This window comes from Amborella trichopoda, chromosome 13 (genome assembly GCF_054954075.1).
Source record: "Amborella trichopoda isolate Santa Cruz 75 chromosome 13, AtrichopodaSantaCruz75HAP2 v2.0, whole genome shotgun sequence".
NCBI classification, from domain to species: Eukaryota; Viridiplantae; Streptophyta; class Magnoliopsida; order Amborellales; family Amborellaceae; genus Amborella; species Amborella trichopoda.
This window is the reverse complement of record NC_142348.1, coordinates 1,538,296-1,561,313: the sequence shown is the minus strand read 5'-3', so window position 1 is coordinate 1,561,313 and position 23,018 is coordinate 1,538,296. Positions and strand designations below refer to the sequence as shown.

Genomic DNA, 23,018 nt, shown 5'->3' with positions numbered 1-23,018 from the left:
TTGAAGGTGCACTCGGCTCTATACAAACCAAACCCAAAGGTTTATATAAAGTATCAAGTATCAACCTTATACAATTGAAGCAATATGCATTCTCAATGGCCCACTGACTTACAAACGTCCATCCTAAAGATGGATGTTATCTAAAGTGTATTGTCAATAATTAAGATATAGATGGTGCATAAAAAATATTAAAAAAATTACATTTTTAATTTTAAAAATTTATTTTTCTTTTCACATTTATGATAATCTTGGCGTAGGTGATGAATCTACAAAAAAAAAAAAAAAAAAAAAATGGAAAGAAATAATCTAAATCGAATTTGAGTGGGGGCTGCTTATGTACATATGAGTCAACCGACTCATAGAAACCCCATCCTTCTAAAAAATCCTCTAGAATGGAGTGCCTCGGTGTTAGAAAACTCTAAAACTAATCTCTTGTCGTTGAGATTTATGGATATGAAAATATAAGAAAACTAAAGTTAGTGCATATTGCAATAATTTATTCAGACCATCTATTTTCAAGATTTTAAGTTTTTATAGATCTACTAAATCTACATTAAACATCAAATTAGAGCCTATCTTCAAATAGTGTATAGAAATGTGGTTTCAATATTGGAAATCTTTGTGATATGTTTAAAATATATTTTCATCTTTATTTATAAAGTTTAAATCTTAAAAAATAGTGTAGATCGGCTGATCTGTAAAAACTTGAAAATCTTGAAAATTGACGATAAAAAAATGTATTGCAAAATACATTATTTTCAAAACTTGAAATCCATTTTTTTCTCATATCCATGCATTTTGATGTCGAGATGTTCAATTTGAGGATATTTGGACATCAAATAACCTCGTCTAGTGAAAATTTTGAGATAGGTTCTAATTTGATTGTTTAGAGCCTTGGCTCTATATAAATTTCTCCCTTTTTAAAAATATAAATTTCATTTCTATGTATGAAAATGGATTTACATGCTAACTTAATACTTCTGATATCAAAATTCGACGGTCAATCTGACCCGATTGCCACCCCTATACTTGTCAACCCATTTATTTATGGAAAAAGTTTATATAAGATTACAACCTTAAAATGTAGAATTACAAATGCACATAAAAAATTCATCAGAAAAGGTTGTTTTAATGTTGAAAAAAACTCTAATTGATCATCTCGACATTTAGATGTATGAATATATATAAAAAAAGATTTAAAGTCCCAAAAATAGTGCATCTTGCAATACATTATCTAGACCACCCATTTTTAAGATTTTCATATGTTTATAAATCTACTCGATTTTAATCATTTTTAGAGTTTAAAATTTTATAATTAGATATAAAAATAGATTTTGTGGTAATCTTAAATTTTTTTTTCACCAAACTTACATATTATGATAAAATTTGGCATGCACCACAAGCTTGCACCATAATTGGATTGTTTAAGATTGCAAGCTTATAAAAACCACACCTTTTATTTATACAAAAGTAGGGCTATTTTAGTAATTAGTAGTCTATCCCCCACCTGGCAGATTGGTGTACACCTCAGCAATAGAGCTTAGATGGAAGATGAATGAGCAACGAAATTCCAACCGTATTTTCCTAATTTTGAAAAACAAAAATTCCCAAAAAAAAATAAAAAAAAAGTAAAAAATAAATATATGCAGTAAAAAATTCAAAATAGAAAATAAAAAATAAAAAATAATAAAAAATCAACTCAATAAATGCCGCGTCTAACACGTTAAATCGCTGGCCCGTTTCCCTCATTTTGTTTTCCCACGCGATCGGAGAGAGAGAGTTTTAGAGAGAGAAAGTCCCTTTTTCTCTGATTTTTCGATCTCTTTCTCCCATTATCCGGCCACAAATCAAACGATCTACCCGAATTTCTCGCCGGAAAAACCAGAGCGTCCGGCGATCTTGATCACTGCTCCTACTCGCAGATTCCATCATGAATCCAGAATAGTAAGATCCGCTTTTCATCTATTTCTCCGGGTAATTAGGTTTTTTTTTATGATTGTTTGCGTATTGGTTTTTGTGATCCCTATAGATCCTGCTTGTGTTCTATTCGATGGAAAAATTCTGGCGCTAGCGGTCGTTTATTATGAGCTAGGGTTTTGAATTGCGTGGGAGATACAGGGTTGGGTTTTTCTGATGCCTTTGAGATTCTGGTTTTGTTGGATTTGATGTGTATTGGGACCCATTGTGGTGGTTTAATGCCCTCTAGATCTCGACATTGGGGGCTATTTTAGGGCTAGGTAGAAATCAGGTTCCTAGTGCCATTTAGATCTTCATTCTTCTTTGAATTATGGGGATTTTGTATGGAAGAGAAGGAATTGGGATTTTGTGCGTGTTTGGATACAGATTATGATTGGTTTAAAGCAAATTGACAGGTTTACGGCATAATTCTGAGTTTTTATGCGCTCTTAGTTCCCAATTCTGTTAGGTTTCTTTTGAAGATAGCAGGATTATGACATATTTTGGAAATTTAATCATACGTAATCCTTTTTTTATTTGGTTGTTACATTTGAATCAATATTTTTGCGCCTTTTAGATCCTGAATGTACTTAAAAGATTCCATTAGTGTTTCATGTTATTGGTTTGTTCTGTCCCTCGAAAATCCCTAATCTGTTTTCATTTTATACCAAATTTTGGGCCTGTGGCGAATTGCTGATTTTTCAGTTGCTCTTGCATCGTGGTTTCCATTTTTTGCAAAATATTTTAATGGTTAGACTGCAAATCTAACGAAATTTTAGAATTCTTTATTTCTCATTTTATTTCAAACAAAATCCTTGATGTGTTGCATAAATATGATTTTCTAGTGTCTCTCCCATCCTTTTTTTGTTTCATATCAGGGAAAGTTATTAAAGGTGGGGTGAATTCACTGGCTTTTGATGCCCATTTCTTCCTATTTTTTTCATTGCACCGAATAACATATTAGTACTAAGGCGGATACCATTTAAGCCTGGAAAAGAACCATTTAAGCCTGGAAAAGTGTAGCTTAACCATTTAAGCGAACCATTTAAGTCTGGAAACTGGAAAAGTGTAGCGTGCATCGCATCCCCTAACACAGCTAACATCCTTCTCAAAACACAGCTAACATCCTTCTTAAAAGATGGATGTTAAAAGGTTGTGGTCCCACCACCTCCGACGAATGAAAGGTCTAAAAAGAAAAACTCACAAATGTTTTGTTTTAAATTTTTTAATTCATTTTTTTTTTACATGCATGGTATAGATTCTTAACCTCTATACATTTTGGATCCAAATACATCACTAAGATGGATTTCGGTGAGAGGACTCATATAAATAGATGAGTTGGCCGACTCATAGAAACCTTGTCGTTAAGCTCTGATCTTTGATTGATACATGGTTCGATCCGGACAAACTGGATCTGCCTGGCACATGAGAGATATAATTTGTGTTCTTTCTTTGGTAGGTCCTGGGTACTTTTGTTGTGCAAGGTGTTTTGTTTTGTTCCCGTTTGCCTTTTTCTGATAAGAAAATCTTTTACGGGGCAAAATTGTGCTAGTTGTACTTGTTTTCTCCAGAGATCTTTTATGGGCAAAATCCTTTTTTTTAATTGTAGTGGTCAAATGGAGACCTTGCTTTCTAGTTTGAGATGGAAAACAGAGATGAGTGTATATGTTTGTGTGGATGATACATGTAGCTGGCTATTATTGTAATTATATGTTTATGGTTATTATGCTTTCTTGTCCGGGGTTTGTACAGTCAGTTTGTTGAATTACAATGTATTAATAGATGTGGAGTCTATGTATGTAAATTCATGCCATGGCACTTTATGGGCTCCTGTCCCAGGTGAATTTGATGCCATGTATTGAAATGGCTAAATATTATTTGTCTGATTATGTATCCATTTGTTATCCTGTATTGAAGTAATTCTTTATTATAAAATATAGAACTGTACCATCCAAATTTAAATAATATTTGTCTTAAAAATTAGGGCCATTTTGGATGGACCACTAGGTAGGATTTGCACGATTATCTACCTTTGCTCCTGTGGGAACACTACTGCAACTCATTTGTGTATCTTGCTTTCGGGACCCCGCTTTTGTAGAAAAAGCTGCCAAATAGTTGCTATTTGGTAATCGCCAGATAAAAAAAAAGAAAACTATTTACACTGTATTTATATCGTAGGAGGAAGGAAATCCCTGGAGGCATTGCATGAACCCGTCCTTAATGTTGATTTGTATTTTCTTTAAGAACTTTATTGCTGTTGAAGATAAAAAATTGGTCTCTATCCCCTAGAAACAATCCTTAAGTTGCAACTGTGACATGTTCTTGCTTATGCAACTCTAAGCTTCTAACCGATGAACACCCATGCAATCATCTGTTGACATACTGAACCTGGTCTTGAGTGTTTATTAATAGTATTTGTGTGGAATCTGTGTTTTTGACATGCTTTCCTTAATTTAATGGGATATATGGATTGCAGTTAAGAATAAATGATTTATAAGAAAAAATAATATTGTATAAGGCATCTTTCCATCTAAGAAAATTATTTTTGACATGAACACAGTAATGCTGATAATGCCATTGAGAAATGTGTCCAGCCCATGAAATTGTAATTGATTTGGATGCAATTGTATTTCGATCTTGTGTTTGGAAATTTTTTTTGGTGACTTTTATCACTTCCAATCACTACTAGGCTACATTACAATGATACAAATATGTGTGCTAGCGTCTGACATATATATGAGTGTTAAAAATTCGCATCTCAAAATTGGCATTTTAGATATGACACATCCATGCAGCATTTAGATGGGGAGGTGGGTTTTAGGTGTTAAAAACATATTATTATAATCAGATTTCAACAAGAAAGGTTAAGAAAAGTGTATTTTTTAAAGTGTATGTGTTCCTTTTTTATGTTCACATGTGCAGAAAACCATAAATATTCTTGTCCATGCTACAAAATAAGTTATCCTAAAAGATGCACATATACTTTAGCCACATGGAATATGGTGCTTTTACCCGAGAATGAAGTTTAGAACAATTTTTTCAATTGAAGGTTCTGTTTTGCTTGTTATACCATGAAAATAAGTATCATCTTCTAACGATTGCCCCCCCCCCCCCCCCCCCTTCCCCACCAAACAAAAAAAAAAGAAAAAAAGTGAGTTATGCCACTGGTTGTGGTTTTTAATGCATGAGCAAGTTGGCTTTAAAGCTTACCACAATTTCAAGTTTTAAGCAATGCTTTAAAAAGCGCCAGGCAGCCAGGTTTGTTGGCTGTCTAGGTGTGGTGCAGCCTCCTATGTGAGTCATTTTGTGTGGTTTTTAATGCATGAGTAAGTTAGCTTTTAAGTTTATCACAATTTCATGTTTCAATCAATGCTTTAAAAAGCGTGGCCAGGGGGGTTGGCCGCCTAGGCGTGGCTAGTCAGGCTTCTCAGTTTTGAGGTGTCCCAATCATCAATAGATGTTCGTGTGTATAGTTTTGCATTTATATATAATTACATAAAATTCGTGTGTATATGTATATATTGCGAACATTAAAACTTTGATTCATAGGGATAATCTAGTTTTGAAACAGGTGAATGTTGAATTGCACTCCACTCGTGTAATATGACAAAGTGTAAATATTATTATTATTATTATTACTATTATTTTCTGGGGGCTTTTGTTTTTTTGTTTGGGGGGGGGGGGGGTTGGACATTGCTTAAAAAAAAATTAAATCTAAGTTTTTTATTATTAAAAAATTTAGAATTTGGGTTTTTTGATGTTTTCTGAAACAAAAGCAGTAGAGTTCTTTTTTTCCTTTTTTTTTTTTTCTTTCCTGTATGTGTGTGTGTTTTTTTTTTTCTTGGGGGGGAAGGATTTTTCCATGATTCTGAGGGTGTTTCCCACCATCGAGCCGTGCCCAAGCCTAGGTGAGGTGCTTAGGCACCAGTGCCTTCTAGGTCCCTGAGCTGCGCACCGTTTTAAATTGTTGATTTTAATAATCTGTGGTAGTCTGGGAATGGCTTGTCAGGGCTGTTATTTTATATGAAATAATCTTCACAGGACCATTTTTGCCGAAACTGGTTCTTTGGTTAGTGGAAATGGGTTGGTTTGTGTTTTCACTGAGTGGTTTGTTTGTTTTTGGTCTTAGTCTTCGAAGTAGCTGCCTTGGAATTCGTGAGTGGGGAGATATGAGCCTCCTATGAGTGATGTGAGACTCTTACATTATGATCTTTGTTTTTCGAGCTTGGAAATCTGGGCGATTAGTTTCTGTATCTGCGTGCCCCAACCTTACTTTCTCCTGTCTTCTGCAGTACTTTTTCCAACGCAAGTTATGGCACTATATTGTTCTTTAGTAGTGTAATCAAGCTAAATGCTTTTTCTTTTCTTGTTTTCTATTCTCTTAACTGCTATATTTCTATTCATGACTACCTTGTTGAATACGGTCTCATGCTCTTGCATTTCCTTAATTTTTTGTCACTTTTAAAAAAAAGTCCTGTTTAAAGGATTTATCAGTTTTGCTGTGCCCTTGCACGTCCCATTTCTCCAACCATGTTTCCTTTATCCCTTATTTCCTGGTTGGTGTCATTTTCTTGTATGGATCTTAAGTTTATCTTGTTCAAATGATGTACATATGTGCAATTCTTTCTGGGGAATTTTGTGGTAGTCTTTGGATGATTTCGAAGAAAAGAAGATATGTAAATATAAGTAAGAGAAACGATGATTGAAAAAAATTATAATAGAGCTGCAGCAATTATTTGGCATTTTTTTCCTAGTGCCTTTTTACTTGGGTTGGTTAAATATTTCTATTGGTTGTGATGGGATGCAGAGTAGTCATTTTCTGTTTCTAATGTTATATCGGTGGCCATGTTCTTTTCTGTTCCCTTCTTATTTTGTGGCTTCAAATGTCTGATATTATAATGGACCATGAAAGGCATAATTTCCTGTTTATTAATTATTTTTTGTTCCTTTGTGCAGCGACTATCTGTTCAAGCTTTTGCTTATTGGAGATTCTGGTGTTGGCAAATCATGTCTTCTTCTAAGATTTGCGGTAAGAGTTGAGGTTTTCTTCCTTCTATTTTTTCCAATTTGAAAAAATATTTTGGTGCTTTACTCACATACAACCACATAACAATCTCTTGATGCGATGATGAAACTTTGTTAGGTATTTTATTAGCATTCTACTTTGGTTGGGCAAATAATTGAATCGATAAAAGATGGCAGATGTCTAGCTCTGGTGTTCCTGAGATTCGGTTCTTAATGCTGCTGGATGATGGGATTTTTTTATCATATAGCATGTAGACACCATGTTATCTGCATGTTTCGAACAGTTGGCAACATATGAGTTAGTCATCCCATGGATTTGCATGTCTTTATAGCTTTTTTTTTTGTGCGTTTGTTAGGCATCACCATTATGATTGCTGGTAATTAATATCTATTCTCAAGGCATAGTCTGTATATGAAAAGTTTTAGGCCCTTTGTGGCAGACTGAAGTTATGTAATAGGGTTCTTTTTCCCGATTTAGAATGAAATCTAGCCTACCTACTCGCCTTCTATATTTATGGGAAACAGACTTTTGTAACCCTACTTGTTAAAGAATCACAGCCAAAATGCTCATAGCATTATATAAAAACCTGTTTTTATTCATCTACAAGGAACTCCCTGCCTTTAATCGACTTGTTGGAACTCGGGACATCCAAATGGGGCCTTAATGATTGGTTGCAACCTAGGATTCCTTTTCTAGCGATAATATGAAATCTGCAAACCAGAGTAGGATGTTGAGGATCCATTGACCTTTGGATTTACAACCTGTTTTCATTAGAAGGTGTATCAGCATGCTTATGCACCACCATTAGCAATGTATCATCAACAGCATTTCCCTCCCTTAGAAAATGATGGAAAGGTAAATGGTCAAAAGGAAAAATAGTGGAAAGATGAAAGTCGGGGGACTCCTGTTATCCTGTATCTGTCATTTTATCATTACCAAGTACCAAGGTGGAGAAGCACCCCACCTACCCGATAACATCGAGGTTATTTCCTCTCACTATGATCTTCATCAATTGAGTCATTGGCTCCTTGCTTTTGCTGAAGGGGAGTCACAAGAAGCTAGGAGCCCTAAAAAGCTAGTATAGTCTCATCAACATCATTCGACATGCCCCCCTGATCTCCTCCAGACCCAAATTATCCACTGAGCTCCCTTTGAAAGTAAGCTTGAGATGTTCCATTAGTGGTCCACACCACTTTTGTTTCAGATGCTAATGGTTGTCGGCGAGACGGTCACCATCCCCCAGTTCCTTAGAGAATCGCTGGCAAGAAAATTTTGAAACTCCGGTATACCTGGGCCGTACATGATCACCTGGTCCCTAATTCAGCCCTCTAGAATGGCCCCCTTAAGCTTCTTGAGTTGCAGGGTAAGATTCTAGTGGCTTTGACATATGCTGGTTGGTTTGGACCAGGAGCCCTCAAAAAAAGTTTTGGTTGCCTTTATAGCCTCTAATGTGCTACTACATGTTTTTGTTGTAACTGATAATGATAAATTAATAATAAGAACACAAGGCTCTAAATATGCTTCTTTTGGCTCTTTGTAAGACATGGATTTCCTTTTGATGAATTGGCCAAGGGGTTGATATTGAGCTGATTATTTATGTGTTGCTATTCTAATATTTGTGGGATTAGTTAAGATTCTTGTACTGGACTGAACCTGAAAATGGATAATTGGAAATGTCTTTTTGATCATTGATCTCTTTTTTTATTTTTTATTTTATGCTCTATTATTTATGACAAGTGACAGGGAAATGATATCTTTTGTTCTTAGAGAGAGGAATTTAGTCTTAATCTTTAACTAACCCAATTTCCGTTACATAGGATGATTCTTACCTCGAGAGTTACATCAGCACAATCGGAGTTGATTTTGTAAGTGTTCCTTTCATATTGTATGTTGTGCACTGTTCATGCATTGGATTTTATATTTTTCTTTTTGTTTATTATTATCTCCTTTCAAATTGTTGTACATATTTTTATAATTCCTCTGTTATGTTCGCAGAAAATTCGCACTGTGGAGCAGGATGGGAAAACCATTAAACTACAGATTGTGAGTTCTTCTTTTCTTCACTTTATTTATAATAAACTTCTAAATTGTCTTTAATATTTTTTCCTTTTGAGAACCCAAAACATTGTACTTCCATTTTAATCTAGATTAAATCTGCGTTTCTTTGTGGAATTTGGTCAATTTTTACTTTCTTGGGTCTTATAAATTGTTTTTTGGAATTATCTGTTCCATGATCTACTGATTTCACTGTGTTTCCTTTATGAATATACTATTTTTTGACGTGTATTGGATATTAGTGGGATACTGCAGGGCAAGAACGTTTCAGAACGATTACTAGCAGCTACTATAGGGGAGCTCATGGCATTATTGTAAGTATCAACCACTATTGCTTCCTTTTCTGCTGAATGGGCCCTTGATGCTTGCCATGCTCTCAGGTTTTCCTCATGCGTATTCTTTTTTTGGTAATTTATTCAAAACCGAAATTTTTGAAAGAACATTTTTTTGTGGGGAGATTTTTTATCATGCTCCATTGGAGTATGATGTCTGGTACTTCAAAGAGACATCCACCATCCATTCCTGGTTACAGATCGTGGAATTTACCATGGGGGCTCACTAGGACATTGACCCAGCGAAGTTTAATCTTCACAATCTGTCACTTGGCAATATGAAGGGATGGTAGATGCTGTGTTGGAGTAGCGTGTAGCTCCATAGGATTATGGGGTATTCTCTGTGATTTTCAACTGAGCTACTGATATAGAATGTTAAGGGTTTGAGTTGTTAAGTAACACATACATCTTGTTCTTGTTATTATAGGTGGTTTATGATGTCACGGATCAAGAGAGCTTCAACAATGTGAAACAGTGGTTGAATGAAATCGACCGCTATGCGAGTGAGAATGTGAACAAGCTTCTTGTCGGGAACAAGTGTGATCTCACTGATAAAAAAGTGGTCTCCTACGAAACAGCCAAGGTACCGCATTTCTCTCAATCTAAATATCATTATCAATAGAAATGAAATAATGCCAGAAGCTTCCTTAGTGCTTAACACATAAAAGTTGACATTGGTATCCCTATTCAAGGTTTGTGCTTGTGTGCACGCATGCATCACTCCCTGAGTGTGCTAGCTCCCCTTTTGTGAAGTTTTTTTTTCTTTTGAATGTCCCTTTTGTGAGGTCACATGGATTATTCAGTTAAGTTCAAATTTGGTTGTCCGCGTGAATGTTGCAGGAGCATTTAGACCTTCACAATTTCTTCTTGAATTTCTCTTCTTTACATTGTTTCTCTCAGTGGATCGTGTCAAATATACTGGATAAGTGATCTATTGGACTTTTGATTTTTCTCGGGCATGCTCCTTGATTAGAGAAATCTCATTTCCTCTTGGTTTTTAAGGCATTTGCTGATGAGATTGGGATCCCCTTCATGGAGACGAGTGCAAAGAATGCGACAAATGTGGAGCAGGCCTTTATGGCAATGGCAGCTGAGATTAAAAACAGGTATGCACTTTCCCCCTTGTATTTCATTTTTTGAATGGACTTATGCAGTTCTCTCATATTGAATTTGTTTATTGATTAAAATTTGATGTAACTTAAAAATTTATTTAATTGTGTATCAATTTAGAAGAATAAAGTTTTGCACAAGAAAGGGAAATATATAGCAGCTATATCAATTTAGAAGAATAAAGTTTTGCAAAAGAAAGGGAAATATATAGCAGCTATATCAATTTAGAAGAATAAAGTTTTGCAAAAGAAAGGGAAATATATAGCAGCCCTCACTCTGGATCCTCTGAACCCCCTCTCCTTTCTCTGACCTCAACCCTGAAAGGTCAACTTTCCAAAAGAGCCATATGCAACGTAATTTCCTATTACACCCCAATAAAACAAGGCATATTTCTCTCCTTTTTTTTTGGGGGGTGAATCAGTGGGGAGAGGGCCCCTACTCTTGGTAAGAATTGAGCCTACGCTGTAGTGTTGCAAATTGTCAAGCGCTAACCAATTAAGTCCAGGCTCTTTTCCTAGGCCTATTCCTCTCTTTTGACAGGTAGGATTTATTTTTTGCCTTTTTCCTTCTGATAGGTGCCTCAGTTCCTTTAAAATTCACCTTACAAGAGTTGAAATTTTACACTTTAAGGAGGTTTCAACTCTGGCCCTGATTTTCCCTCCACATTTCTATCTTATCCCCAAGACGTAGACCCATTACTCTCCTCCTCAGTGTTAAGAAACAAGGACTCAGGTGAGGACCCGTTAGGGTCCCAAGCCTTTGTCTGACAAACTCGGCTGCATTCCAAAAAAATAATAATAAAATATTGGGAACCTGCCAGACTCAGTTGTTTTCCATGTGTTTGATTCTGGATGTGGCAGCCTGATGAGCGCAACTAGCTAGTGCCAGACTCTCCCGAGTTTTCCAACTCTCTTATCCCCTAAGGGGGAGCTTATTTCCTAGACTATCTCCTTACCGCATGGTAAATTTCTCGGGTACTCATTAGCTCCATTCCCATTCTATGAATAGCATGCCCTATTGTTCTATTAAAGCTCATCTATTCTAATGATGACAATATTGACTCGTCTAATTCTTTCTTCCTATCAAATCTGCCCAATTGGTGTTCTTTATACAAGCAAATATACATCTGGTTTTGGGATTTAGGCATGGGCTAGAATGTTTACAATGCTCAAATATGATGATTCTTTTGCTGTCGGAGCCATCATTTACCTATGTCCATGTTGCTACCCCGCTAGGAGAAAGATGAATCAATTCAGGTTCTGTAGTTAAAAATATTTAAAGCGTAATTCATTATGCAGTTGTAAGTAATTATTTGTTCCATTTTCTTTGCAGGATGGCAAGCCAACCGGCCATGAATAATGCGAGGCCCCCGACTGTTCAAATCCGAGGGCAACCAGTGGCACAAAAGAGCAGCTGCTGCTCTTAATTTGGAGGAAAAAGAGAGGGGGTAGGGTTGGGGGTGTTGGTGAGTGATTTGGGCTTTTATGTTTCCTCCTCCACAGTGGGTATGTAAAACTAATTAGCTTTGTTATTTTCTCTCCTGGAGTGTGAGAGAGAGACAACCCCTTTGGTTGGTTTCCCTTTCGATGTTCTTTGAAACTGTTATCAGCATTCCCATTCTTTTAGAAACTTAGAAAACTGTTCTATTTGGTGGAAAATTGGCTTGTAATATCCAGGAATGTCTTAATTCACTGTTGTTCAACGGCCAGCTTATGCTGTTTCAGTTTTTGAAACAGTTAATGCATCTCTCTCCTCTCGCCTCCTCTCTCTCTCTCTCTCGTCTTTGTTAAAATAGTTTTGGGAAAAGTTTATAGAAGGATGAGGCCCTAAACAATAAAAAAAGTTGCACCTCAACAATTCATTAGAAGCATTGGTTCGATGCCTAAAGATCCTCAAATCGATTTTCTCAACCCCGAGATGTATGAACATGAGAAAAAATGAATTCCAATTCTTGAAAATAGGGCATCTTATAATACATTTTCTTGATTATCAATTTTCAAGATTTTTTAGTGGTCATATATTTGATTGATTTGTACTATTTTTGAAGTCATAAATTCTACAATTAGAAATAAAAATAAGTTTTCAGTCATGGCAAAGATTTCAGGGTCCTAAATATCTTTCAATACTATTTGAAAGTGTGCTTTATTTGATTGTTTAGGGCTTCAGCTTTGTACACACCACTCCTGTTATAAATTAGAACCATTAAGCTCTCTCTCTGTGTGGCTAGTTAGGGATTCTAGCATAAAACTATATCAGGAAGAGGAATGGTGTCGTAATTCCTTAGTTCTCCCCTCTTCAAGAAAAATTTGACGAATATGAGATCACTAAGGGACCGTTTGTATTTCCTTCTGAGGAGCCTATGCCAGCTATATGGCCGATGACATCAGTTTTAGGTACGAGTGTTTTAAAATCTGGGGATTTTGGATCTAGATCATCGTTCCGCAGAGGAATTGGTCAAGATTGAATTGGCTTTGTGATGGTATGGGTTTTACCTGATTCCTCCATAAAACCCTCCCTTTATTATTATTATTTTTTAAAGCTTGTCTAGTGTTTTTTATGGTCTCCTATAAATCTCCACCCATATAAATCCCAAATGTTATTTTCAGTTTTTTATTTATTTTTTAATGGTTTTCGAAACATTGATTTGGACCAATCTGGACCCGAATCAGATTAGCGATCCAACGATCTGAAATCAATTTGTAGGTGAACGATCCGCTAAGGTTTTAAAGCACTGAATGTCAGGCATGATGAATGAAATGCCTCAAGCAAACTGTGGTGCATATCTAATGTTTATGAATTGGTATACTAGCGTGAAAGATGTGGAATTCAGAAACTTGGCAAGGTTTTAAGTCCCATAACTTCAGGCTGTTAAATATGTTTTGCGAAATTTGATAACAAATGTATAAATTACCGTGCTCAGATGGTCAGGGGTGTGTAAATAACCGTGTTTAGTCCAATTTTATAGATTTTTTGAATTTTGCAACACACTCATTGCCAACAGGTTTCACATCTTGCGGTCAGGAGTGGTTATGAACAAGTCATCCTTGTATCATAAATAAAAATGATCTTATAGTTTGACTCCTTTAAAATAAAGGGAGAGGTGAGGGTTTTTGGTGATATTAAAGGGACTAGATTTAAGGAGTATCATGTTTTTAGTATTATCTATATGTGCCAAAAACCATAGCAGTATTTCCATGCTACACATGCAAAAGAGAGAACGCAGAGAAAGAGAGAGTACTGCTCAAAAGAAACACATGAAACTTGCAATAGCAATCACTTTCTAAACCAATTTTTTTGGTGCTTTCTAATTCACCAGTAATCTCCACAAGAGCATCTCCCCTTTGCAAAATGGTGGAACCTAATAGTGTCCCTCACAATTATCTCCCTACCACTAACCTCAGACATATATTTGGTGGCATTGTGGCAATCACCACAAACCCTAAGGTTCTTAAAAACCCTTATCGTTTCCCCCTCAGGGGTACTTATCAATCCAAAAGCTATAGCCAATCTCTCACTATGGTGGCTCAATATCACCTCCTTTTGGTCTTCACCCACATCATGCAAAGCAAAACTAAGGTCAGGAACATATCCCTTCATCCTCATTTCTTTCTCCAACTCCTCTAACTTCTCATGGATCAAACCCAGTTGTGGGTGCAATCTGTCCCCTGACCTAAACTCATGCACTTTGCTCTTGACCTCTATCCAACTATAGCCAGGGCTCTTGATTACCAAATTGTCCTTCATCTCCTGTCGGACTCTCGAGACCTGGTCCCATTGGCCGAAAGTCGCATACACGTTGGCCAATTGCACGTAGGCCGCTGAGCTTGTGGGGTCCACCTCAACAAGCTTTTGAGATGCAAATTTCGCGAGCTCGGTGTTCTTGTGGACTCTACAGGCACCTAAGAGGGTCCCCCATATAGCCGGGTGAGGCTCGTAAGGCATGTAGTTAATCAAGTCCAGTGCCTTTGTCAAGAGCCCGGCTCTTCCTAGGAGGTCCACTAAGCACGTGTAATGATCGGGCCTGGGTTCGATTCCATGGACGCTCGACATGGCCTCGAAGAGCTCAATTCCCCTCTCCGTGAGCCCAGCATGGTTACAAGCCGAGAGCACACCAATAAAGCTTATATCATCTGGTTTCAATCCTTCTCTGCCCATCTCTTCGAACAATTCGAGTGCCTTTTTTCCATGTCCATGCAAGGCATAGCCCGAGATCATCGCGTTCCATGAAACAATATCTCTTTTCGGTGTTTGATCAAAAACCTGATTTGCTTCGTCCAAACTGCCACATTTGCTATACATGCTTAGCAATGAGGTACAGACTGTGGTGTCAAAAGACCATGGAAGCTTAATTATCAACTGATGAATTTGTTTCCCCAATTTTAAGTTGGCCAAAGCTCCACAACCTGCTAAGCCACTACTGAAACTAGATTGGTTTGGGCTAAGGCCTTGAAATACCATTTTACTGAAGAGTTTCAAGGCTTCTTCGGCAATGTTATTGTATATATAGCCAGCCATCATAGCATTCCAAGTGATTATGTTTGATTCGATGGCTTCTTCGAACATGGATTGGGCCTCCATGACTCGCCCATATCGCATGTACCCGCTTATCATTGTGGTTAGAGAGATGACGTCTCGCTCTGGTGCTGATTTGAATAGCCTCGTTGCCTCGTCCAAATCACTGTTTTGGATGTACCCACTAATCATCGAATTCCACGAGACTACATTCTTATTAGGCATGGCGTCAAAGAGCCTTCGAGCCTTGACCATGTCTCCCTTTTGCTTGAACCCCGCGATCATTGTGTTCCATGAGACTGTGTCCTTGAGAGGCATTTCAGTGAAAAGGTGCAATGCCCTATCAATGTCTCGGTTTCGGAGGTGACAAGTGATCATGGTGTTGTATGTGACCATGTCCTTTTCTGGAATTCCTTCGAAGAATTCAAGGGCATCTTTGATATGGCCTAGTCTGGCATAGCCTCCTAGCATTGCATTATAAGTCACAGTGGTTTTAAATGACATATTATCAAACACCTGCCGTGCCAAATCTAAGTCACCTTCGCGAATGTGGGCAGTGATCGATTTGTTCGAATTGAGCACATCACGGAATCGCGAGTTTTCGCGATGCTGTCGGGGTTTCTCGAAGACTTTGAGAGAGAAATCCATTAGGTGTTTGGTGGTGTTTGAGTTTTCTTGATTGGTGTTGTTGGGTATCTCTTGCAATTCATGGAAGTGTTGGTGATAAGTAGAGAGAGCATTGGAGGCATGGGAGATAGAGAGAGGCCCTCTTTTGGAGAGGACATGAAATGTCTGGAGGAAGAGTTTGGTCTCACTCTTAGTCATGGACTATTGCTGTGATTTCCATGAATTTCTCACTCTTCTTGTTGGAATTGAAGAGAGAGAGAGAGAGAGAGAGAGAGAGAGAGAATGAATGGGGGAGAGGGACAGAGAGCACTCTCTCAACTATGGTAGAGAGAGAGCCATTGAGGGAATAAGAGCTTTCTTATGGGTATTTTGAAAACTTGGTTCTAGTGAAAAGGAGGTCTTTTTATTGGTGGTCTCGTGCCAAAATATTTGCTTTCTAGAGAGATAGAGAGAAGCAATGGAAAGCCTGAAAGGTGGAGAAAGAGCGTCCCTGAACCAGGAGAGGGTCTGCAAGCGATGCAAGAAAACGTTCACTCAGTCTTCAAATTCTCCTTCTTCCTGTAGATTTCACCCATCTTTCTTTGTTTCTCGAAGGCATGACGACCAGAAAAGGTGAAGACACTCTCTCTCTGCATTTCTCATCGTTTTATCTCCTTCTCTCTCTCATCTCCACACTGGTTGTTTGCATTTGAGTGTTATATGGTTCCAATTGATAAAGATCATTGTTTATTTTTTTTTTTGGGAGTAATTTCAATTACTTTCTTTAAAAAATAAAAAATAAAAAAATTCAGCTCCTCTCTTTTAAAGAAAAAATAAAAAATAAAAAAATTCAGCTCCTCCCTTTTATGAATCATTTAGATTTTCAGCAATCAAAGAAAGAAAAATCTTCAGATTTTTTGTTAAAAATAAGCGTTCAATGTAATTTCTCTTCCCCCCCCCCCATCGTAATGGGATTTCAGCTTAATTTCTTTCATTTCAAGACCTAGGGTTTTTTTCCGAATTAGATATCATCATCATCATCCCAGCTTTATCTCGATTTTCCCAATTAGATATAATCTTATTTTTCTTTTTCAATATAGAACACTGCAAAGAAAATTATTGACATTGCCCCCATCCGTTATCTACAAGTTTTTTCACTGAACTTGAATTTTCAGCTAAAACCCATAATGAAATGCATGTGACATTCTGTTCTTGCTATCACTACAAGTTCTTTTCTTAGAGAAAAAAATTATGTTGGTCACAACAAGAACCAACCTTATCAAAAACGGATCAAGCAACCCTTAAGGGTTTTGTATAGAGCATCCACAGTAATGGGGATTACTTATTTTTGTATCTACCCATAATCATGTACTCTCTTAAATTATTAATATATAATAGTGAACTTCATAAAACAAATAGTAATGAACCATCATTATCATCATAGTGGCTTATCTCAATTATTTGAGGTCTCTCTATATATCCAATTATGTCATTACGCTCTATTAAGGGCCGTACCATTAGTCAAATCATAGGTTACTATGTCTCTTTCACTCCTTCTATCCTATTAAAACCTTTTTTCAACTAATTGTGGTCGGCTCGGCAAAAGTCAAATATTTTCTCAAAACATAAAGTACTATATTTTCTATATCCATAGCTTGAATGCTGTTATGTTTCTCTTGTTTTCTTTGCTAATGCGTTTTTTTTTGTCTCCTCAAATGACAATGAGTGATATGAATACCAGGCTTTTAAGTTATTGCTTTTTTTTTCTAGCAAACTTTATGAAACGCCAAAAAACCCCCTTCTTTTTTATTTATTTATTATCAGCTGAGCGATTATTTAAGTCCAAGATATTTATATATTGCTATTTGCTTCTTCAGTTTTCTTAGTCAATTATTATAAACTTGAATAAAAAAAAAATCATTAGATTGTTACTGTAGATCTTTTGTTCACTCATATTCTTCAGTAAACAGTCTTATGATCTTTGTTTCATTTTATCCTCAGTTATGATATACAGTACCATTGTTGGAATTTTTAGTTTGGGTGACAAAAATCTGCATTCGGATTGATGGTCATTATTAGAAAACACAAATGCCCGCTAAGTTTTGTTTATGTAGAAATATAAATGTAGATACATTCAGACACATATATACAACACTATTTGATCTGGAGAGAAAGATGTTCGGAAATCCCAAAGCTAGCATTCTGGAAGGAAGAAAATCCCAATAAACTCGATCATATGCACTACTTAAATCCACTTGCAAGCGCATCTTTGGATTTTTAGAGTATCTATAGCAAAGAGACTTTGCGATATGGTTAGCTGAGCACTAATAAAGAATTCTCAGGGAATTTCAAGAAATCATGTTATGCGTTCGTTCCAGCTTTCAATGCTCTTTTCCAGGTTCATCGATATTGAATTAATCGAACTAACTTTTAACAATTAATCAACTTTTCGAAGACCTTGAGTGATATCACCAGTCTATATTAATACATGTATGCAGCTAGTTTATAGGAAACATTTTTCTCTCCCTACACATATAATTTATATATGTCTGGGGATACGCAACCATCCACTTTTGATTGAATGGCTGAGAGTGAGTTGGAAACATCATCACTGGTCAGCTTCAATTAATGTTTGTTAGTCCATAATTGATGTGTGCCATTATTATTGGCTACCTCTCAACTATCAAATCCCATTCGAGTTCGGACAACTGGACGTCCTTAAACACATATAATGATATGCCTCTGGATAGAGTGCTCACCGTTATTTATTAGCCAGTGATGTTTATATGAATCTGTGAAGGGTTAAGATGAAGAGAGCCACAATGCTTAAAACTTTAATTTGAGGGAATTTGCATGTACCACCAACATGTCCAGATGACTTGGATTCATCAGTAATGGACCGAACTGTCTCTTGACGTTCTGAACCCAACTGACGTACCGCTTTAATGGGTGAACAACCCAACCTTTGGAACGTACTACCGCTTCAGGTGGCCAAGAGCCGACATCAGGGTGCCATCAATGTGAACTTTTGGGGAAGATCAGCCTGTTTTGCATATTTACACCTTTATACTGATTTATATTGAATATGAATTGAAAAAATCTGAAAGGAAGTGCGGAATCTCTTTTCTTTTACTCATTTGTTTGTTGTTAATGGCCCCTCATGCCAGACCATTATTTAGATCACAGTGTCTAGTTAATTTTTTTCCTCCCTGGTTATTGATTCTGGTTTCTTGTGTATTTAGGTAGGGCTCTTACTCTCTCTCTCTCTCTCATGTGTGTGTACACAGATACTACGAACTGGGGCCTGATGATCCTCCATATGCTGCCAAGTTTTACGACTGTTGTGGCGCGGAGGACCCGGAAGCATTTGGCTGCAAAACTGATTACCATGTGTCATATGATGATTAATTGGTTCTCTCACTAAGCTCTAAACTGTGAGCTTCAGTTGCTTGTATGTATGTGAAAATAGAGTTTCGGTTAAAAAGACAGTTTATATAGTGTGATTTGGGGTTTGGTGTAAAAAGATCACAATCGCTTCTATCTGTTAGATGTGAAATCATATGGTCGAGGGTGTGTTATTGGTGGCATACAAGGTTCAAGAAATTCTTTGCAGGAGTGTGGAGAAATGGCACATCAGCTGTTATGTAGTTGTTTCTCTCTGGCAAATAAATGTGGTCTATTGTAGAGCAGTCATGGCTGCATGCTGCATCTTAAGGCATCTCTGTATACAACACAGAGAGAGAGAGAGAGAGAGAGAGAGAGAGAGGACTTTGTTTGATCAGTAGGCATATAACAAAAAATCAAAGATGCCGAGCTGAGTTACACTCCAACAAATACAAAAGAAATCAAAACTTTGTTTGATCAGTATACACATAACCGAAAATCAATGGCCCAGATTGAGCTACAATCCAAGAAACATAAAAGAAATCAACAAGACAAGCTTTTTCCAATTTGCATCATTGAGAAGGAAGAAACTTCACGGCAAGTAGTGAAGAATAAAATATATCTTCTTCTGCATGTTTTGCAAGACCCCAACATGAGCAAGCAAAATCTTTCTGCCATCAACCTACTGGAATCCAGCCGAAAAGAGCAAAAAGTGACAAGAATTTCATTTTTTGGCGATGACCCACAATGACCAGGCAATATGTTACAGCCACCGACCTACCGAACTGGCGAGAAAAGAGCGAACATAGGTGGAGTTTAATTATCGGGAGATCTTTTTCAATGCATTTCTCCTTGATATCCACCATTTGTCAGTGTCTGAAGCATCACAATGAGAATTTTTCCAAGCAGTCCAGGCCACACATGGAGCTGGCTTGTCACAAACATAGCAGTGGCACTGTGAATTTAACAACAAACATTGCATTCTGTCAGTTTGTGTTTCATACTAATCTGAGTAAATTTTTTAAGGGAGATTAGTATGAAAACATGGAAAGTTGGATTTTTGCCTTTGTGGAGAGTCTTGGCAAAAATGGTAGAGAGAGAGTTGGGCAAAAAGAAAAAAAACAGAGAAGTTGGAGACATACAGAGAGGATATTTTCTGAGAGAGAGAGAGATTTTCACCTGTGGGCAATGGAGGGAATGTGGAGTTTTGTTGAAGGGAAATTTGGCACAGAGATGCCTTGGATGAGGATAGTCTCTGCATGCCACCTGCAAAATAATTCTTTGATTATTGTTACTAAATACTGAGTTTTTTTCACAATATTCATTTCCTCAATCTTCTTTTAAATATTCACAATTAAATCCAATGAGTTTCAACAAAACTTTGAGGAAATTTCTCACAGACTCTGCAAACGTAGCACCAAAAAAAGGAAACTCCAGAATTTTCAGCAAAGAATCACAATTAAACCCGCCTCCCGCATCTCTCTCTCTAAAAACAAAGAAAAAGAGAACAACCCCAGAATAATTTGACCCATTCGAAAAATTTAAAACAAGGCAGAGGAAAAAATAAAAAGAAAAAAAGAAAGAAATTTCATTTTCCATGAAACTACTCATCTGAAAAAAAGAAGAAAACCTGACAATAATTTGAGTCACTTTGGAACCATTAAAAAAAAGGTTGAAAAAAGGGTAAAATAAGAATTAAAATACATTTACATTTTCCGTGAACCTGCTCTAAGGGGGAAAAAATGGGGACAGATTAAACATACCTCTCTCTCTAATATCCAAAAGACGAAAGGAAGAGGAACCCCAAATAGTTTTAGACCTATTGGAAAAAATCTAAAACAGGACGGAAATAAAAGGTGAAAAAAGAAAGAAATTACTACAATTTCCATAAAACTACTCAAAACGCAAAAAAAAAAAAAAGGATTGATTAAACCTCACTCTGTCTCTCTAAAAAGCAAAACAAGAAAATAATAACATATTTTGAAATCAATTCGAAAACTTTAGTACAAGACACAGGAAGAAAAGAAAAAAAAAAAGAAATAAAATACATGTTCCATGAAGCTACTCAAAGTGAAGAAATGGGGATTCATATATCATAGCACAGAGCTTTACCGGACCCTTTTCGCCCACCACAATCAAATCCTCTGCAACTTTAAAATCAATTTTGGCATTGAATCCAATGGATTGAGCATAAAAATCAAGTATGCAACAGTCATCATCCATGACTTTATTTCTCTCTCTCCCCACTTTTACTTCCAAGATGTTGTTTTCATTGCCTGAAAGTCTGATTTTAGGTTTCAATGGTGTTATATCTTCATCAGATGACAATATGTCAATGACCATTCTCTCGTTCTTGATGGCCATGGCCCCCTTCTCTCTCTAGGATCGTTCTCCTTTTCTCTCTTTCTCTAACATTGATATCTCTCTCTCTAAAGTGATATAACAGTAAAGGACCATTGGAAATTGGCCTCTCACTCTCTGAGATAATAGCAACAAAGTGACCGTTGGGGACACTCTCTTTAGATTTTGAATTTTAAAAGAAGTTCGTTATTTTGGGATACTTTGCCTTAACCTTGGGGTGATTTTTTAATTTTTATTACCATTTTACCACTTGTTAGAATGTCCAACTTTTGAACTGTATAAAATTTATGACCACTTTATGCGAGAAATAATGGGTACTTTTCTCATAAAATCTTGTTGGTTTTTGTATTTTAGATATGCTAGTACACTTAGTTATTTTTTGTATTTTAGGTGATTCGAAAGTTCTAGAACCACACAAGTACTTATAGCGCGTTTGATAAATTGGAGTCATTGGAAGTGGAAGTTGAAGGTTCCAACATCTCCCGCTTTCATGTTTGTTGTGGAAGCCCAAAAATGGGAGGGCGGGCTTCCTCGCCCCTCTTAGAGATGCCCTTTTTATGGTAGATGCAGCCTCCATTGTATGCATCTTCCATTTTCATTCAAGGCATGACCTTTTGTCAAACACGCCTTTAGTTGTTTGTATTTTAGGCGACTTGAAAGTTGGATTTTGGAACCAAGGGAAAATGACCCAAAATATGGGCTATATTCTAATTCCAAAAATTATTTGTGGTTCGTATATAAATTTTCCTTTGGAATTTAATTGGTCAAATAAAAAAATAGATGAAAACACCCACAATCTATTATGTAAATTGCATTAATCAAAAGAGTGTAAAGGGGCTGGTCGGTGACCACCCCACCTGACCCTACTAAGTTGGATTGAGACTTGGAATTGACCTAGAACTGTGTCGGGTCCAAGTCAATACACCCAAGCCTAGGGTCCGATTGAGATATAAATCATCATCATCATTTGTTTACATATTTTATGTATGTGTATATATAACAAGGATTTGCTCTTAAAAGCCATAATTGTGACATGGGTTTACTACTGTATTTTTCAAATGCGAAGATTGGGTTGGTTCTTCCCTGAGATTAGCCGGTTCTCTGATAGAACGGGCTGAGTCTTACAGTCAAAAGGTCGATTGAGATCCCAATTTCTATTTTAATTATCTTTCAATTTTATTTGTTCTCTATTTTTTTTTAACTTTTTTATTGGCCAAATTGTTGATCTGGACAGCCAATCTGTCGATGACCGATTTTTTGGATGGCCGATCCGAGACACCGATCTATTTTATTTAAGTACTGGTGAAGATTATCATCTGTGGAGCTTGCATTGCGCTATGTTTCTCTCTTTTTCTGTATTAATGCTCTGTCTTTTCTGCAAATTAACTTGGACAATATGAATACCCACTGTTCTATTGCTTCCTTCATGGCAATCATGTCAAATAGAACACTCCTATGAAAAAGATCATATTTTCAAATCAACTTTGAGATAATTTGGATCCAAAATGTTTCACTAGGTGTAGATTTCAGTTTCTTGCAGTCAATAACTCCCACTTCAAAAAGAAAATCACTACATTGTATTGCTTATTTTTATCCATGGTGCTCCATTGTTGAAATTGTTAGTTTGGGTGAGAGACGCCCATATGCATATTGAACCTTGTAATCAGAAACATAAC

The 23,018-nt window shown here is 36.6% G+C and overlaps 4 protein-coding genes across 4 annotated transcripts; 2 read left to right on the top strand and 2 right to left on the bottom strand.

Annotated features, from left to right (window-relative positions):
- Window positions 1-1,733: 1,733 nt before the first annotated feature.
- On the top strand, window positions 1,734-12,223 carry LOC18428310 (ras-related protein RIC1). Its single transcript, XM_011622906.3, has 8 exons — window positions 1,734-1,944; window positions 6,913-6,985; window positions 8,800-8,847; window positions 8,978-9,025; window positions 9,280-9,351; window positions 9,797-9,952; window positions 10,372-10,475; window positions 11,812-12,223. Exons 1-8 carry the CDS (start codon window positions 1,931-1,933, stop codon window positions 11,903-11,905), a joined length of 609 nt encoding a protein of 202 aa, XP_011621208.1. The 5' UTR covers window positions 1,734-1,930; the 3' UTR covers window positions 11,906-12,223.
- A 1,494-nt stretch (window positions 12,224-13,717) lies between these two features.
- Window positions 13,718-15,816, bottom strand: LOC105420193 (pentatricopeptide repeat-containing protein At4g16835, mitochondrial). The gene has a single exon (XM_011622907.3). It carries the CDS (start codon window positions 15,814-15,816, stop codon window positions 13,789-13,791), a length of 2,028 nt encoding a protein of 675 aa, XP_011621209.2. The 3' UTR covers window positions 13,718-13,788.
- A 259-nt stretch (window positions 15,817-16,075) lies between these two features.
- On the top strand, window positions 16,076-19,286 carry LOC18428312 (F-box only protein). Its single transcript, XM_006837347.4, has 2 exons — window positions 16,076-16,230; window positions 18,885-19,286. The coding sequence occupies exons 1-2, from the start codon at window positions 16,076-16,078 to the stop codon at window positions 19,003-19,005; spliced, it is 276 nt and encodes a 91-aa protein (XP_006837410.1). The 3' UTR covers window positions 19,006-19,286.
- Window positions 19,287-19,366: 80 nt separating this feature from the next.
- LOC18428313 (RPM1 interacting protein 13) lies at window positions 19,367-21,440 on the bottom strand. The gene is made up of 3 exons (XM_011622918.3): window positions 21,094-21,440; window positions 20,161-20,247; window positions 19,367-19,936 (listed from the first exon to the last, which is right to left on the bottom strand). The coding sequence occupies exons 1-3, from the start codon at window positions 21,343-21,345 to the stop codon at window positions 19,802-19,804; spliced, it is 474 nt and encodes a 157-aa protein (XP_011621220.1). The 5' UTR covers window positions 21,346-21,440; the 3' UTR covers window positions 19,367-19,801.
- Between the last annotated feature and the right edge of the window lie 1,578 nt (window positions 21,441-23,018).